This window comes from Thalassophryne amazonica, chromosome 1 (assembly GCF_902500255.1).
Source record: "Thalassophryne amazonica chromosome 1, fThaAma1.1, whole genome shotgun sequence".
In the NCBI taxonomy this organism is placed as follows: Eukaryota; Metazoa; Chordata; class Actinopteri; order Batrachoidiformes; family Batrachoididae; genus Thalassophryne; species Thalassophryne amazonica.
Genome location: NC_047103.1, coordinates 127,662,654 through 127,680,897, shown reverse-complemented (window position 1 = coordinate 127,680,897; position 18,244 = coordinate 127,662,654). Strand labels below are relative to the sequence as shown.

General features: G+C 42.2%; 1 protein-coding gene across 1 annotated transcript in view; it reads right to left on the bottom strand.

Annotated features, from left to right (window-relative positions):
- Window positions 1-18,244, bottom strand: part of dmd (dystrophin) — a 1,392,820-nt gene that overhangs the window by 604,792 nt on the left and 769,784 nt on the right. The window contains exons 27-30 of the mRNA XM_034174291.1: window positions 14,138-14,249; window positions 13,934-14,047; window positions 11,777-11,932; window positions 11,523-11,693 (exon numbers count right to left, since the gene is read on the bottom strand). Coding sequence (XP_034030182.1) covers window positions 11,523-11,693; window positions 11,777-11,932; window positions 13,934-14,047; window positions 14,138-14,249 — 553 coding nt within the window. The remainder of the gene's footprint in view (window positions 1-11,522; window positions 11,694-11,776; window positions 11,933-13,933; window positions 14,048-14,137; window positions 14,250-18,244) is intronic.

The following is an 18,244-nucleotide window of genomic DNA, read 5'->3' as shown; positions in this document are numbered from 1 at the left end:
GTTGCAGACAGAGGCTTGATCAAGGACTGCATGTCCCTGTTTGTGGTTTAACATGAGCCAGCAGAAACTGATTAGTCAGAGGAACCAGAATGTTCCACAGCCTTGAAGTGCCTTGTATCTGTCTGCCTGCGATGTGTATCATACGATCACGTGTATGTAAATGAATGATTCACCCTGTAACCACCCATGTTTCTTACAATAAAAAGGCACTGCAAAGTGGGACCTCTTCGGAAGACTGCACAGAAAAGCTGCAAGTTCTGTTCAGCTCTTACCCCTTTGCGCAAAGTCACCAAAAGAATTTCTACTCTGTGTCTGGTTCTGTTGAGTCTTGTTTTTGTGTGTGCAGGTTAAAAAGGGTTTAAACCTGACATTTTTCCTGGTGCCATGACCCGGATGTCAACATACCCAGTTGCTGCGGAAGGAGGAAGACACTGAAGCCCGTCGACGGCCGGCTCCATAGGGAGACCGAAAGAAAGTCCCGGGGAGTGAATTCTCTGCCAGGCCGGTGATTTAGACGTCAACCTCGGACCGCAATGCTGGACTGATGACATCCGGGTGGGAAAAAAATCAACGGACCGGACAGACCAAAAGTTAGTAGGAAAACGATGATCACAGAGACATGACACAGGAATAAAAATCGTACGTAGAATAGTGCCGCTCAAGGTCCACAGAGAAAAATGTGTGGGACACGCTGAATAAAAAACATAGGATTTAACACAGGATACGTGAAAAATATATTGATCAAATTAACGCAGGATTTTACAACAGGATGCGACAACAGGATACATGAAAAATAATAGTGATCAAATTAACGCAGGATTTACAACAGGATGCGACAACAGGATACGTGAACAGTAATAGTGATCAAATTTAACGCAGGATTTTACAACAGGATGCGACAAATACGCTGTCTAGATGAATGATGTGATTTGTGTGAATGTGAGTTGTACGAAAGGGACGATTTACATTGAACATCCTCCATTCCGGGGACAAAATGAAGGCGCTGTCTGTGAAGTAAATTGTGAACCGATCCATACACACCCACACCTGTTTGTGTGTGAACGACGTGACTGAAAAGAGGCACTAGGCAAGGTGCACCCCCTCCTTCGGGAGGTTGAAGTAGTTGACACTTTTCAGTCAGACTGATAACCAAACAGTAAAAAGGGACAAATAATGGTTCGTTTAGGTCTCCCGAGGAGACACCCCCACGAACGACCAAAATGGGAAACACACAGGGTAAACAATTTTACGAAAATGATCCAAAATACATGCATAGACTAAACCCTGAGCTATACGCGGTTTTGGGAAAAATAGGAAGGAAATACAAGTTTAATGGGAAATTGTTAGTCGATCTCATACAACAAATTGCTGATAAACTACAACAAGCGCTGCGATGAAAAAAGGAGACAGAAGGAGAGAAAAGGAAGAATTAAAATGTGCAAAAATATGTTTAGGGGAAGCAATAAAGAGGAAGTCAGCGATTCAGCAGAAAAAAGAGAAAGATACGAGGGTAGGCTGAAAAGTTCTAAGGCTGACTATGATGCAGTTGTTGAATTGAACAAATTCAGGGTTATTTTTCTACATAGTCTCCCTGTAACTCCACACAATTCTTCCAGCGGTGCTTGAGTGCTTCGATTCCCTTGGCATAGAAGCTTTCATCTTGAGAGTCAAAATACTCCTCAACGGCAGCCATCACCAAGATTTTTTTCAGGTTTGGGAACAGATGAAAGTCCGAGGGTGCCAAGTCAGGGGAGTATGGTGGGTGATCTATCAGTTCGAATCCACACTCGTGGATAGTGGCCATGGCCACTGTTGACTTGTGAGCTGGGGCATTGTCTTGATGGAAACAGCACTCCCTTTGTCAGCTTTCCTGGGCCCGCTTCTTTTTGATAGCTTCGCGTAACTGGTCTCAGTAGGTTAGAATAGTACTGTCCATTATGGTATGTCCTTTTCAAGATAGTCCACGAACACATGCCCTTGGCATCCCAGAAACTGAAACCATGACTTCCCCGTCAGACCGAAACGACCTTGGCCTTCTTTCGGGTGGTGACCTTTGGTGTTTCCATCCACCTGCATTGATTGTTTTTTGTCTCTGGTTCAAAGTGGTGAACCCAACACCATCCTGGGTAAGAAACGTTCCATGTAATTGGCTGGATCCTCTTCAAATTGCGCCAAGTTTGCCTTCGACATGACTAGCCTGGTGCGTTTCTGATCAGGCGTCAGAAGACGTGGCACCCACCGAGGTGACACCTTTGACATTCCAAGTTCTTCATGCAGAATGCGTTCAATTCTCTCACGGGATATTCCCACAGCATCTGCTAGCTGATTAATCATCGATCGTCTGTCGTCCATCACCATTTCATGAACAAGGTCAATGTTTTTCTGGGTTGTGGCTGTTGCAGGCCGCCCAGACCTTGGGTCATCTTCAAGGCTCTCTCTGCTCCTCTTAAATTCAGCTGCCCACTTCTGCACTGTAGATATGGAGGGAGCTTCATCCCCTAATGTAGCAACCATATCCGCATGAATGTCCTTGGGCTTTAACCCCTTCTTATGCAGGTACTTAATCACACCGCAATGCCAGATTTTGTCAATTTTTGCTGTTTCCCTCTACCATGAACTTTCAAACTTGGCTATGAACCACAAACTACCTCACAACCTGGAAGAAAATAACACAGTTTGTCATCAGAAGAGTTGAACTTAATGCATGCCGTTTTACTGAAATGGCATTTCTCCTTCTTGGTGAGCCTTAGAACTTTTCAGCCTACCCTCAACAGGTCAGACACAGACAATGTATCTGAGAAGTGAGGATAATGAAGCTGTCGGGAAGAAACGACCTAAGATAAAAACACAAGGTCAAGTGACAGCTAGACAAAAACCACTGCAACAGCCAATCCAACCACAACTTCAGGAGGCTACAGTTGGGGGATTCAGATTCATGAACCTGAAACCTCAATCCTCTGGCGTTTCTAGTATATCTCCAAAAAGCAAAAGAGAGTGCTGATGAACAACCTTCCACGTCACATCACACTAGACGTAAAGGTCCACCACCACCAGAACAAACCACTGCTTATCCCATGGTTCAGTTACCAAATCCAAATGGCACGGAGGCAGTTCCACACATGTACGTGTTTCGACCATGGAATTTAGATGAAGCTGCAAAAGCTTCAGCAAGTTTGCCAGACCCTCAAGAAGATGTGGAAGAATGGATCTGTTATTGCAGTGATCTCATCCACTCATATAGATTGAATGGTCAGGAAATTGGGGAATTAATTCAATGTAGCTTAGGGCGCAATTGGGTACACGTCCGAGGTATTTATACTGGACGAGATGTGAATGGTCACATCATTCCATACTCAAAAGACCTTGAAGGGGGCCTAGATGAATAGGTTGAAGCACTTAATGGGCGTATTAAAACCAAATTTCAATGTAAAGCAAATTATGATGTTATTGCTTCAACCAAACAGAAATCAGACGAGGACTCAGATAACTTCCTGGTGAGGTTTGAAAAGGTGTTCTGTGCCAATAGTGGTATACCTTACAGTGAAAATGTGGCTGGCCCCTACCAAACTCAGCTAAAACAAGCACTCCTAAATGGGCTTTTACTCCTGATAAGTATGTGGGTGAAGAAACATTGTGTTGAACTCGACACCCAGACAATCACACAAACTATGGCATGGGTCAGACATGCCAACAAAGTGATTGGACAAAAAGGACAGAAAAAGAAATCAGGTCAATCAGGCTGTTCTTCTAATATTTTCTCTTTGGATGAGTTCTATTCAAATGATGAGGTGTTTTTCCAGGGTGGATTTCCTCGCGGACGTGGCCGCGGCCAAGGTCGTGGATGTGGTGGACGCCGCCCTTGGGGCAGGGAAGAGTACATGTGATATCTGACAGACAGGAAAATACCTGTTGGAGTTGTGGAGAATTTGGACATTGGGCATGAGACTGCCCCTATCAACAACGTCCATCTCAAAGGAAGGGCCCCGCTCCATCAGCCCCTCCCTTTGAAAAATGACTAGAAGCTGCAAAAACTGCAGTATTTAAATCAGATGACATTCCTGTCACACCAACTAACAGGCAGGATAACTCTGATGATTCTGACAATGACAAATTGGATTCAGTGGACATTTGTGGAGCATGGACAATGATGGGCATGAAAGACAAACCACCATCACTTTGGTGGTAAATGCTTTTCCTTTTGAGTTCTTGTGTGATACGGGCGCATGTAGAACAGTGAGGAACACACTGCCCCCTAAAGCAAAAGAATCAATCAATCAATCAATCAATTTTTTTTTATATAGCGCCAAATCACAACAAACAGCTGCCCCAAGGCGCTTTATATTGTAAGGCAAGGCCATACAATAATTATTAAAACCCCAACGGTCAAAACGACCCCCTGTGAGCAAGCACTTGGCTACAGTGGGAAGGAAAAACTCCCTTTTAACAGGAAGAAACCTCCAGCAGAACCAGGCTCAGGGAGGGGCAGTCTTCTGCTGGGACTGGTTGGGGCTGAGGGAGAGAACCAGGAAAAGACATGCTGTGGAGGGGAGCAGAGCTCGATCACTAATGATTAAATGCAGAGTGGTGCATACAGAGCAAAAAGAGAAAGAAACAGTGCATCATGGGAACCCCCCAGCAGTCTACGTCTATAGCAGCATAACTAAGGGATGGTTCAGGGTCACCTGATCCAGCCCTAACTATAAGCTTTAGCAAAAAGGAAAGTTTTAAGCCTAATCTTAAAAGTAGAGAGGGTGTCTGTCTCCCTGATCTGAATTGGGAGCTGGTTCCACAGGAGAGGAGCCTGAAAGCTGAAGGCTCTGCCTCCCATTCTACTCTTACAAACCCTGTGAAATCAGCTAATGGTATGACTAACCAAGAAGTAATGTTGAAACCAGTGAACATTACTGATCCAGACACCCACCGTGAAATAAACAAACCCATTGTCTTTTCTCCAACATGTCCAGTGAATCTCCTGGGGCGCGACTTGTTACAAAGTCTAAAGACTGGCGTCCTTCCAACTTCAGGAGGAATGAAAGTGGTCAGACTGACTACAGATGACATATTTTATGACGCCACAGAAGCGACTAGATACTTGTTGGACCTGACGGACATGACACAGGCTTCATGCCTACTTCAAAATGCTGTAAAGCAATTGACTGATTTACAGCATATACTCCATCCTGAACAGTTACACATCACATTGTACTACACTTACAGACCAGACCCCAGATATCAAACTAAGTTTTCTAAAATGACGTCAGAACCACAGTCTGTCGAATACATGTACACAGACAGAAAATCAACAGCGGTTTGTGGAGTGACTCTTTCTCCATCTGCAAAAGCCCTGTTTTTCGGAGGCTGGGCCCCCCACCTCTCCCTGTGCAAACCAGAAACATCCGGTTTTCTGACCAAAAAAGCCGAAAATGCACTAGATTGGGATGCCAATTCAACCGACGACTGGGAATACAGTCCATCATTGAACTTATACAGAAGAGTGATGTATTGCAAGGTTGATGTACTTCCAGTGGTGCACGATGAACAAGAATGAGATAAGGAGCTAGTATCAGCCATGCTCTCAGATACAAATAAAGCATTGCTGAATACACTCCCACCTGAACTTTGGGTTAACAGTCCCACGGATGTGGGCCTGCTGACCTCCATTGCAACTGTCCAAATCAAACCAAAATCTGAGTAGAGACCTTTTGTGAAACAATACCTACTCAAACCTGATGCAGAAACGGGCATTGAACCTGTTATTGATGATCTGCACAAAGCAGGGATCATTGTTGAATGTCCTGATTTACCATGCAATACACCTATTTTCCCAGTGAAAAAAGCCGATGGTGAAAATTGGAGAATGGTTCAAGATCTCAGAACAGTCAATGAAGCTGTGGAGTCATGAGCACCTCTTGTGCCTGACCCACATACGCTCTTGAACACTCTGCGACCTGAACACACACATTTCTCTGTGACTGACATTAGCAATGCCTTTTTCTCGGTTTCTATCGACAAAGAATCTCAGTTCTGGTTTGCATTTACTTTCCGATACAAGCGATACACTTTCACTCGTCTACCACAAGGTTTCACTGACAGCCCCACAATATTTACACAAGCTATTAACAGCTGCTTGGCTACTTTTGATCCACCCCCAGATTCTCAGCTGCTGGTATATGTCGATGACATTTTGGTGGCTGGAAAAACGGAAGCAGCATGCAGAAATGCAACTATGGCATTGCGTAAACATCTTGCAAAAACAGGAAACAGGGTTAAGATGTGTAAACTTCAGTTTGTGCAACCATCTGTGACCTATTTGGGCCACACACTTTCTGCAGAAGGCAAGTGTATCCAGGATGAGAAAAGGAGCAATTTTAAATGCTCCAAAGCAGATCACAAAACTGACATGATGGCCTTTTTAGGTCTCTGTAATTACTGTCGTACCTGGATCTCTTGTTGTGCAGAAAAAACACAACACTTACTTTATCTCATTTACTGCACCCCTATGAACATGACAGATGCAATCATGTGGACTCCTGAGGCAGAAGAACAATTTGTGAACCTCAAAAAGGAGCTTGTGGGTTCCATAGTTTTATCCCTGCCGAACTACGATAAACCATTCACCTTAATGGTGGATTGTAAACGTGGCTTCACGTGTGCTGTTTTGTTACAATGACATGGTGACAAATTGAAACCAGTGGGATACTACTCCAAATGTCTTGATCCTGTTGGACAAGGACTCCCACCCTGTGTCCAAGAAGAATGTGCCACAGCTATGGCTGTACAAGAGACGGCTGATGTGGTTTTGTTTCACCCACTGGCAGTCAAAGTTCCACATGTAGTGAGTGTCCTACTGTTACAATCAAAAATGTCTTTCTTGTCACCCGCCAGACAATTAGCCTATATGGCTACGTTGTTGTCACAACCGCACATTACTATTGAAAGATGTTCAATTCTCAATCTGGCTACTCTGTTGCCAACAACAGATGATGGAGAACCACATGACTGCCTCTCTGAAACACAACAACTTCAGCTCCCCAGACCAGACCTCACTGACGTTGCCTATGAGGACGGTGAGCACTGGTTTGTGGATGGTTCTTGTTTTAAAGGTGCTAATGGACAAACATTTACAGGCTACGCTGTCGTAGCCCTGCCTGATTCTGTCATTGAAGCAAAACAACTCAACTCTTCCCACTCTGCCCAAGCAGCAGAACTTATTGCTTTGACAAGAGCATGCATACTGGCCAAAGGAAAAAGGTGTCCATTTATACAGACAGCCAGTATACATTCTCTACAATTTTCTTCTTTGCTAAACAATGGGAACAAAGAGGCATGGTGACCTCTACAGGAAAACCAGTCACTCATGCTGACCTTTTGCGAGACCTTCTAACTATATGCTGTAACCCTCCCATCTGCTCTTGCTTTATGCAAATGTGCTGCACACACTAAAGGCACTGATTATGTTTCCAATGGAAACTGCTTCGCTGACACAGTTGCTGAAGTGGCAGCGGCTGGTAATTACAGTGTTTCTGATGCATATACAGCTGACACAGACGTTCCACTTATTGACTCAGATATTCTGAAAGACATGCAACAACAATCATCACAGCAGGAAAAAACTATGTGGTTGAACAAAGGGGCGACACTGAATTCCTCAAACATCTACCTCATTGGTGACAGGCCCATCCTTCCTAAAAATCTTCACAAGACAGCTGCCATTGTACCCATGGTCCTTGCCATGTGTCAACTGGAGGGATGGTATCACTGATTGAACAGCATTTTCACACCTTTGGGTTTAATTCCTATGCAAAAACCTTTTGCAGAACATGCATTGTATGCATGAAACACAACCCTCAGGGTAATATGAGACCAAAACGTGGACAGTTTCCACAGTCACAGTACCCATTTCAGACAGTACATATGGATTTCATTGAATTAAATCAAAGTGGTCCATACAAATACTGCCTGGTGTTAATTGATGCATTCTCCAAATGGGTTGAAATCATTCCATCAAGACATGCTGACGCACTGACAGTGCAAAAGCAATCTGTAAAAACATTGTCCCACAATATGGGATACCAGAAACAATGTACAGTGACAACGGGACACACTTCGTGAACGAAGTAGTGGAGAAAATGGTTGACAATTTGAAAATTAATCTGAAACATCACTGTGCATACCACCCGCAAAGTGCAGGACTGATAGAACGCACAAATGGAACAGTGAAAAGCAGACTGAAAAAAATGCATGGAGGACACAGGCCATCCCTGGCCTGAATGCCTGGACTTAGTGAAGCTGTACATGCACATAACTCGACCAGTTCAGGACTGACCCCTTTGAAATCCTCTATGGATGACCTTATAGGCTACCACTCTTTTCAATGGACTTGAAGACAGCAGACGAAGAACAGACTCTAGCTGACTTTATGAGACAAACTTTACAACAAAAAGAAATATCCAATGCACATTCACTGCCCCTGATTCTTTGTCTCCACAGGATAAAGTGCTGGTCAAGCCAGGAGATTGGGTGTTCGTGAAAGTCATCAAAAGAAAGTATTGGTCCAGTCCACGCTGCGAAGGACCATATCAAGTGCTACTGACTACACCCACGCATGAAGATTGCTGAAAGACCGACGTGGATACATCTAAGCCACTGTTAGCTGCAGCGTGTGCCAGAAGCCTCAAACGAGTAGTGAGGAAGTCTGACTACAAAGGGGTTCCACCGTATAGGGGTGGTTCGTCTCAACGTCAGTGAAGCAGGGGGATCCCTACTCAATTAGGTGTGGTTCCCTGGTGACACTGTAGCCTAGCAACAATGCCTGAAATGAATAAGCAGGGAGAGCGGGCCAAAGAGGTATTCGTCCCTCCCATTGCAGGACAGGCTGTTGTGCTGTGGTCTTAGCATGTATGGTTCTGGTGGGACTAATGTTTTGGTGGATAGCCGAACAATGGATGCTACGTGTTCAACTGCCGAAACAACAGCTGACCACTACAGAGAAACGATACGTCGACATGCCAGAGATACCATGCCACCCATATGCCATGAATATGTGGTGGAGATTTGTGAATTACACTTCACACATGGCTAATCAATCTAACTGTTATGTATGCGCTCACATGCCAGTGTCCAGCACTCACAATGGGCTACATGCTACAGTACCACCACTTATTAAAATGGGCTGTTTATTAGCTTTGTCCACGCACCCATGAATAAGTACAGATATAGATCAGGCCAATTTCACCATCCCAATTAATATAACCGGGTTTTCCGCGTTATCCCGCATAGATTGTTCAGCGAGTGGAACACCCGATGCAATAGCATGGTCCCAAGTAAAAAAATCCCCTACTAATATCTGACCTACTGATATAGCACGCTTTTGACTATTGCGTGACGGCCAATGGTTCTAGACGATTAGGCGATGTTCCCGAATGGTTGTGCAATGCAATCTACACCTATTGTCAGTATGAGAATAAAACTGCCCCAAAACAATGCATGAATAATAATACTTCTGCTAACAATGCAACCTTAAGGCGGCTACACTACAAGAAATCATTTGATGACAAAAAGTGGTGTTATAATTTGTCAGGATGTGGTTGTTCCACAATTGCTCCCTCCAAAAAGGTTAAAAGGATACTAACTGATTACTATTGGCTCTGCGGCACCAATGTCTATGCCCACCTCCCTCCAGCTTGGGGAGGGACATGCGGATTAGTGTATTTACATGAAGAATTAGTTTACATCCCTAAACATCTATGGTCGACCTCTACTCTCAAATTCAGGGAAGCAAACAGGATCAAATGATCCAAACGTACCCTAGTTGATACTGTAGGAGACATACCTCCAGATAAACGTATCTTTGGGGATGGATGGAGGGTTTTATTCGGCTTTGTTCCTCAAGCCAGGGTCAACCTAGTGGCAGATCAAGTGGAAATGACACAATACAGCTTTTTACGTTTTATGAACTCCACCCTCGCTATGGCAAATGCTACGACGTAAGAAATAAGAGCCCTCTGACTTATGGTGTTACAGAACCGTATGGTTCTGGACTTGCTGACTGCACCGCAGGGAGGTGTGTGCGCTATAGTGGGCACAGCGTGCTGCACTTTCATTCCAGATAACACCGCTGATGGAGGAGCTATCACCCGAGCCTTGCGAGAAATGACTGAAGTTCGGGACTCAGTTGAGTCCACCATGCATTCCCACCACTGGGACTTCTGGTCCAGGTTTTCTTCTGGTACCTGGTGGCAACTACTGCTCAAAGTGTTGACTTTGATTTTAGTCTAAGTTAGGAGCTCTTTGAGAGGGCATTGAGATGCACTGAGGCTACAGGCCCTGGACTTCAGACTCCTGTAGCATCTGCCTGATGGTAGGAGTGTGAAGAGTGAGTGTTGGGGCTGTGTACGGTCATGGATGAGGTTGTGTCTTCAATAGGACTGGTAAATGTCCTGCAGTGAGGCGAAGGCTGCCTCAGAGATGTACTATGAGGTCTTAATTGCACACTAGACTAAATGCACATTGATTGGGAGAATAAAAGCCTAATTAGGCTGATTTCAATTGTTTTAACTGGATTGGGACATCAGTCAAAGACGAGACAAAATGTGAAAATTTGCTTTTGCTGATAACTCCAAATACATTTCAAAAAAGTCATCATATCAATAAAGATCTTAAACTTCATCTAAAAGGAGAAGGAAAAGACGGAGACAGTGAGGGCTTAACGGTCAGAGGGACAGATCAACAAATGAATCTTTTGTTGTCAAAGCTGCAGTGTGAGAAGAGAGAGAGAGAGACAGAGAAACAAGCAAGCAAGCAAATCAATGAATGAACCAGCTAATACTTTCCCAAGCAACGGAGGCAGTGGGAGAAGGGGGGATTAAGGGAATTGACGAAAGAGCAGATTCACAAATAGTTTCGTTTTCAGGGGTAATGAAGGGGATGAAGACGGGGGAGTGGTGGTGGGGGGGTACAAAAAAGCTTTGTGTAAGCAAGGAGGAAAAAATTACTTAAAAGAAATGGGGGGAGATTAGTAAGAGGAGCGACAGAGAGTGAAATCAATTTTTAATTTTCAACTTCACTCTCAAGTAAACTTTTGCAGGAGGTGGGCTGAATGATCCGGGACGAGTGCTGCCAAGGTGACTGAATTCATTGCAAAGCCAACACTGAAATAAATTTGCATTATAAATACATCTTATTAATCTTATGAAAGTGGTGAACAGATGAGTCAATGCAATTTAATCCAAATCAGTGCAAAGAATGGAAGGCAGGAATGGGAAGAGGTGTTGGAAAAAAGCCACGATAATGACAGCGTGAAAGAGAAAGAGCTGATTTTTAGTTGAACAACGAAAAGAGAGGCAAGCAGACAGAAGCGGTATTTAGTGGGAATTAAATGAGATCAAGAAGGAGTGACAGAGAAACAAGAAAGGGAAGATTTCAATAGGATAAATATGTTTTGGGATTGTTTTTTTGACAAACAATTTCTCTGACATCCACACATCTAATGTTTCATGGTTTTGTATCTCTCATTCTCACACCTTGAGCTCCTCCACAGCCTTGCGTAGCTCCTCGGGTGTCTTGTAGGTGAAGTCTCTTTCCAGATAGTCCTCCTCAGCCTGGTTGATCCACTCCTGCATTTCCTGCATCTCCTTCCTCAGAGCCATGGTCTTATCCAGGCCGCCTTTCAGCGCTGACTTCTTTGTGTAGGCCTGAATGAGTGCAAAGAATTAAATAGATTCCTAAAGCGGGACACCATGGGTCAAGGTTGTGGTCCTGGCATAGAAACACAAACCTGCTTGCAGATGTTCTCCCACTGGGCATTGAGTTCATCTAGTTCTTTTTGGATGTAGATGGCAAATGGTGGCTCTGCCTCTTTCTTAAGGTACAACCCCACTTCGTTGATGCCGTTCACACTGGGTTGAATGGTATGGATATCATTTACCAGGGCCTGGCCAAACAAAATGCACAACATTTGCTCTCTGTGAATTATATTTAGCCATTTTCAGTATTTATGAATCTACTTCTTCATGGAAGACAAATAGCAAAATACAATAATCTAAGCTATTTGTCCCATTTCCTTGAAGGATAACTTGCATACTGTTGGAATTCATGAAGCCGGAGGTTTATTTTAAATTTCCATCAGATACGTTCATGTTCATAACCTGAGCTTAACCTATTTAGTGTAACCTGGGGCTGTCTGTAAAAAAAACATCCAGTTGGGCTTTTCTGCCTTCTGTCAAATTCAGAAGGTTTTCACCAGTTAAAGTACAACAAAAATTATAATAACTACAGCAACTACATACAGTACCTCCCCTTAACATAGTGGGTTTTTTCCACAGAACATCACATCACATGACCCTAGAAAGTAACTGGAGATGTTTACACATTTCCAGATGACACACCTCACATTTACTCCAACTTAAGGTCCAACATTTCATTGTATACTTGATAGACCTCAAGATTGGATTTATTTGCAGGAGTCTGCAAGAAAACTGGATGGAAAAGGTGCAAACATAGGCATAACATATGGCCCCGATAGAATGTAGGATAACACAACAAGATCTTCAAAGTTGCTGGGATTGCACTGGTGTTGACAATGTTTACAGAGTTGTACTTCAAAGCTTGGTGGCAATTCCAGGCTGTAGAAGGGGGCATTCGTTAGAAGAATCGCTGAGTGCCATCTGTGGTTAAGTAACCCTTGAAGTGCCTGTGAAGGAATCCAAACAATGCATTCCTCCAAACCTATACTTTGTCCCTCTGTATTCTTGGCAAGTGATGGCACAACCCTGTCAGATGAGTATGTTGTACTGTGACATCGGTTTGCCTAATTTGGGCAGTAAGATTGATCATCCTGCCAGTAAATTTCCTCTGCCATGAGCCTACTGGTTCATCTGCCAGTTACAGAATCTTACTGAGGTTGCAAAGATGTTGAAACAGCTGAAGGAAGGTGAAGCTGCAGGGATCTGTGGTATAAGGGCTGAAATTCTTCAGGCAGGCAAGGATGCTGTTCTGCAAGCATTACAAGCAACATTTGCTTCTGGAAGAAAGGATGTGTTGTCCCTCTCTCCAAAGGAAAATGTGACTGCATTATTACAACAACTACAGGGGTATTCCACTACGCTTTCTGTGCCAGGCAAAGCTCTTGCAATGTTAATTTTCATTAGGATTCTGGGGGAAGAGCTTATGGACTCATCAAGTCACCAGAGGTGCCAATAACTCTGAAACAGGACAAAGGTCCAAGCCTTTTAGATCCTGCTGCTTCCAGCCTTAATGTATTGTTATGAGACTCTGACTTTAATACTTGCAAATATATCTCTTTTTTTCTTCCCTGGCGGGGGACAAAAAACAAACAAAATCAATTTAGGTTATGGGTAGGTTTTGGCTGATGTGAGTATTTAGGCTCGGGTTGCCAATATCTCCACTGGTCACACATTTTTCTGTTATTTTTATTTATTTATTTTCGAGAATTAGGTCTCGTAAGTCTACTATTCATATGTAAGAGTGATATTTGAGTGCGTTTTCTGAAATTAACTATTGCAACACTGAGTTGCAATACTGGCATCAAGCACAGGGGCATCACAAAAGCAGTAATATGAAGGCCAAGTAGAAAAATATGACTCAAACAATGACAAAGGCAAAAATTGCGCACATTTTCAATGATAAACTCTAAGTTTATCCAGAATTATGCTGCTATACAGCTGTACAGTGACGACTATGACAGAAGCAATCACTTGAGATCCCAAACGGGACACTGAAGATATTCTGCTATAAGTAAACTGTTTCAGCATTAATATGCCCCCTGGTGGCAAACACAGCATGTGATTAACAACACTTGTGAAGTGATATGTTGCATCGTGAAACTGGAGTATGTTTCTGCTTTTAACAGGAATAGTTTGATGTAAGTCAACCTTGACAGGCTGCCAGGTTCAAGATGTTGAAGTGTCCTCACCGTGCACTGCTCCAACTGCTTCTCCAGTGCTTCTGAATCCCCCAGCGCCGGCCACTCCTCATTTAGGAAAACATCTACATCTGCCATCCATTTCTTTAATGTCTTGACATCATTCTTGAGGAAAGAGACAGTTTAAGATGGGAGCACCTTAGATTACTGATAAATTATGTGTCTTTTGTCTGACTACAAGATCATTTGTCTCACCTCAAACTGTAGCAGTTTTCCCATCAGCTCCTGGATTTTCTGGATGTTGTCCGTCAGTGTCACCCCAAGTCGTCTCCAACGTGACATGACAACATCCATCTCTGTACGATACCTGCAGTTCCACAGAACATAATCCTTACTGGTGAACATGATGTATTTCAATATAATTACTTGATGAAATTCTGTTTATTAAAATGACTGATACTGAACCCCAAATTTAAAGCAGGGGATTGAAGAACTGAACTCGACACCCAGTGTATGCATTGTATGCATGTAAGTGTATGCATTTTAATTACTTTATGATTCATTCCATATGAACTCAACCAAAGTCCAGAAATCGTCCACAGTCAATGATTCAGATGTGGCTTAAAAAACTGTGTTGGTGCTTCTACATGTATAGTGAACATGTGGACAGTTGTAGGTGGAAAACCCTAAGGCTGTCTGAACTAAGGGCCTTTAAAAAAAGGGTTGTTGTGCCTATTTTTGAGACTTGCAAATGGTGTAAGTTGTTGAGTAGCCACTTTTGGATGCCAATATCTCTGAAACAAGCAAAGGCTGAATGTATCTTTGCTTTCCTGGGTAATTTAGACACAGGCTTTCAGATTCTGTTATCAGAAAGGGCCTATCTCTTCTAGTCTCTGAGTTATTGGTCTCCAAATTGGTGATGTTTTTATTCGCAAAAATGGAAAAATCTATTTTCAGGGGTCATTGTCAGCCTACAATCATTTACAACAGGCTATTGATGCTGAGCTCATTAAATTTGAAGACAGGACTGTCTGCAGGAGGAAACATGACTCTGTAAAGCTCTTAATTTAGAATTGATGGGACTCTAATAAAGCTTCCAGCTTAAATAATACACTGTTTGGCCAATAATAGACTGCCAAATTCACCATGTGGGAAACTACCCATGGTGATGAAATGTTTTGTACGTAATTGTATATATCTTAATATCATTTGCTCATAACATCAGCTTGTTGTCTCACTTCCTTCATATTGAATTATGTATTTAAAAAACTCTTACCTTTTTGTCCTGTGACCACTAAAGTCAAACATGGAATGTCAATATTTTTTATATGTATTCCTTCTCCAACTCAGAGAAAAGTTGACAGTACCTGCTCTCTAACTATTCCTAAATTGGTAATAATATGGAGATCTGGGTACCATACTGGTGAAACATATGAGTCATGATGGCAGTTTCTTCTGAATAAATGTTGTGTCATGAGGCGCAGGCTCTTAAAACATTACACTTTTTCCTTGGAGCTCAGTTGATGACACAACACATATTGTGTTCTAGAAGGCATTCTGGTGATCAGAAGCAGGGCATGAGAGATGTCCAGTCTTCAACTGCTTCATGAAGTTGATGAACATATCGCTATTTTCATTCGACCGCACAACAATGCAACCAACAACAATTCTATATCATATAAGCACGAAACATGTTTTCCTGGCTGTAATTTCACATTATCTGCCTCAGATGCTGGGTGCTCTGTACCAACACCAGTAAAATGAACATCAGCTGATATCCTTTTCATTTTCAATGAGTTTGTTGAAATTGGGCTAAAGGAATGGTGGGACCTTGTTCCAGTTAGCTTGGCTAGTTTTTTCATTATGAATGACATTACCCATTGATATATAGAAAAATGTGACTCCCTGAATGTTGTCATGTGACCAATCATACATTTGAGAAGCTGTAAGAATGTGTCCAACTGGAGATGCCTGAAGGCCGGCTCTTCCAACTAAATGTTTGACTGTTCCACCAACGGACTCTTGTGATGACAGGTTGCAAAACAAAACAAACAAAAAAAAATGTCACTTTGCATCAATTCCATAATCTTTCTGGTGATTGCAGAGGTTTGAGAAGTTCTTATAGTTTTTATAATGGCTCACTGCTCCATCACTGAAGTAAAGGGGTTTTCTGAGAAATGGAAGTTGAAGCTTGAAACATAATATCACAGTTGGAATGAAGGCCATGGTACAATGCTTAAAGCAATCTGATATCACAGAAACTGAGGAATGCTGAGGCTCACCCACCGATTTGTAATAAACCACAAAGGGGTGAAGTGTTGCCTGGTCATTGTCCTAGTGAAACCCTTGCACCTCATCTCTGCAAAGTCCAACATAACAATGACTTAATCCTCCTGAAGAACTTCTTTAAGGTTAATGAGGTAACTACAATCTACCTTAGCTATAAAATGGTGCTGTTGAAGGACATCAAATGCACTGCAAGCAGTTTGGATGAATTCTTGAGCAGAAGATGTAGCAGTCACAGGATTAAAGAGGTCGACATTTGAAAAAAAAAATGAATGATGTGAGAAAACAAGCTGATTTGATTTTGAGTAAATGATGTGTATAATTATGTACAAATACAGTATGTACAATTATAGAGAAAACGTTTCATGACCATGGGTAGTTGCCCACATGGTGAATTTCCAAGTCAAACATTGGAAAAAAAGTATTTTTTAAAAGCCGGAACCACTTTTAGTGTTCCCTAACTTCTAAATTAAGACTTTTGCAGAGTCAGGTTCCCTCCTGCAGACAGTTCTGTCTTCAGATTGAATGAATCCAGCATCAATAGCCTGTTGTAAATTATTATAGTGTGCGAAAATATATATATTTTCGCACACAAAATATTCATCATTTTGAAGACCAGTAACTCAGAAATTTGAAGAGACAGCCCTTTCCTGATGACAGTGTCAGGCTCAGCCCCGGCCCTGGGTTTTTGCTCTGAGCCTACTGATTAAATTCCTCTGTGGTTCTCTGGTTTAATTTTCCAAATTTTTTTCTTTGTGTTTTAAGTCTTTGTTCGGTTTTGTTTATTGCTTTCCTTTGTGTATACTGTAGTGACCGGTTCAAGTGTTGGTTATAATTTAATTTTGCAGTCATTCATTTATTCATGACTAGCAGGTGTACCTGCTGTAAAGCAAGTATATTATCTAAGGTCGACTGTGTGTGTCACTTCTGTACTTTAATGATTTGGTGTCACTTCTTTGCTTTAATGATTTGAAGTCACTTCGTGCCTTAATGATTTGATGTCACTTCTGTATCTTAATGATTTGATGCCACTTCTGTACTTTAATGATTTGATGCCACTTCTGCACTTAAGAACTTTCACTTTAATTCTTTATGGTTACTGGGCAACCGATAATTTAATGATTTAATCTATTTGCTTTATCTATTTATCGATTACAGAATTCAGCTTTAATCATTATTGCTAGAAATAATCTATAGATCTATTACAGAATTCATCTTTAATAATTATTGCTAGAAATCTTAGACAAAAAGAACTTCTGGGGAACCAATAATTTAATGCTTTAATCTTTCTCTTTATCTATTTATCATTACAGAATTCAGCTTTAATCATTATTGCTAGAATTCTTAGACAAAACAAACTTTCACTTTAATGTGTGTGATGCTTTAATCTAGTGTGTGTGTGTGTGTGTGTCTACGTGTGTTTGCACACGTGCACGTTCAACACAAGGGCCCCAAAGCTGTCTGCCTTGGTGCCCCCAGTCACCATATCAAGTTTGGTGCTGATTGCATAATCACTGTGGAAGTTTGCCTTTCATATATATAGATCTTCTGTAGTAGTTTATGTATTCTCCGGTTTTGCTTTTTTATCCTCAGTGACCTACTTGTCAGCTTCTGTTCTGTCAGTCTTGGGTTTTATTTTCTGTTGTCGTTTAGTACAGTTGTGCTCAAAAGTTTACATACCCTGGCAGAATTTTTGCTTTTTTGGCCATTTTTAAGAGAATATGAATGACAACACAAAAACTTTTTTTTCACTCATGGTTAGTGGTTGGGTGAAGCCATTTATTATCAAACAACTGTGTTTCCTCTTTTTAAATCAACGGCAGCTTGGAGTCTTTTGTGGTAGTTTTGGACGAGGCTCTCTGATGGTAAAGCTGCCACTGAATATGTCTTGGACTTTTTTACATGAATTACAAAGAAATACAAACAGTATGGCACTTTATGGTAAATCTGCATGGAGTAGACAGTTCTCAAAAACTGAGTGACTGTGCAAGAAGAGTGAGGAAAGCAACCAAGACACCCAGACAACCCAGGAGAAGTTATGGGCTTACGTGGCTGTGATTGTAGAAATTGTGCACA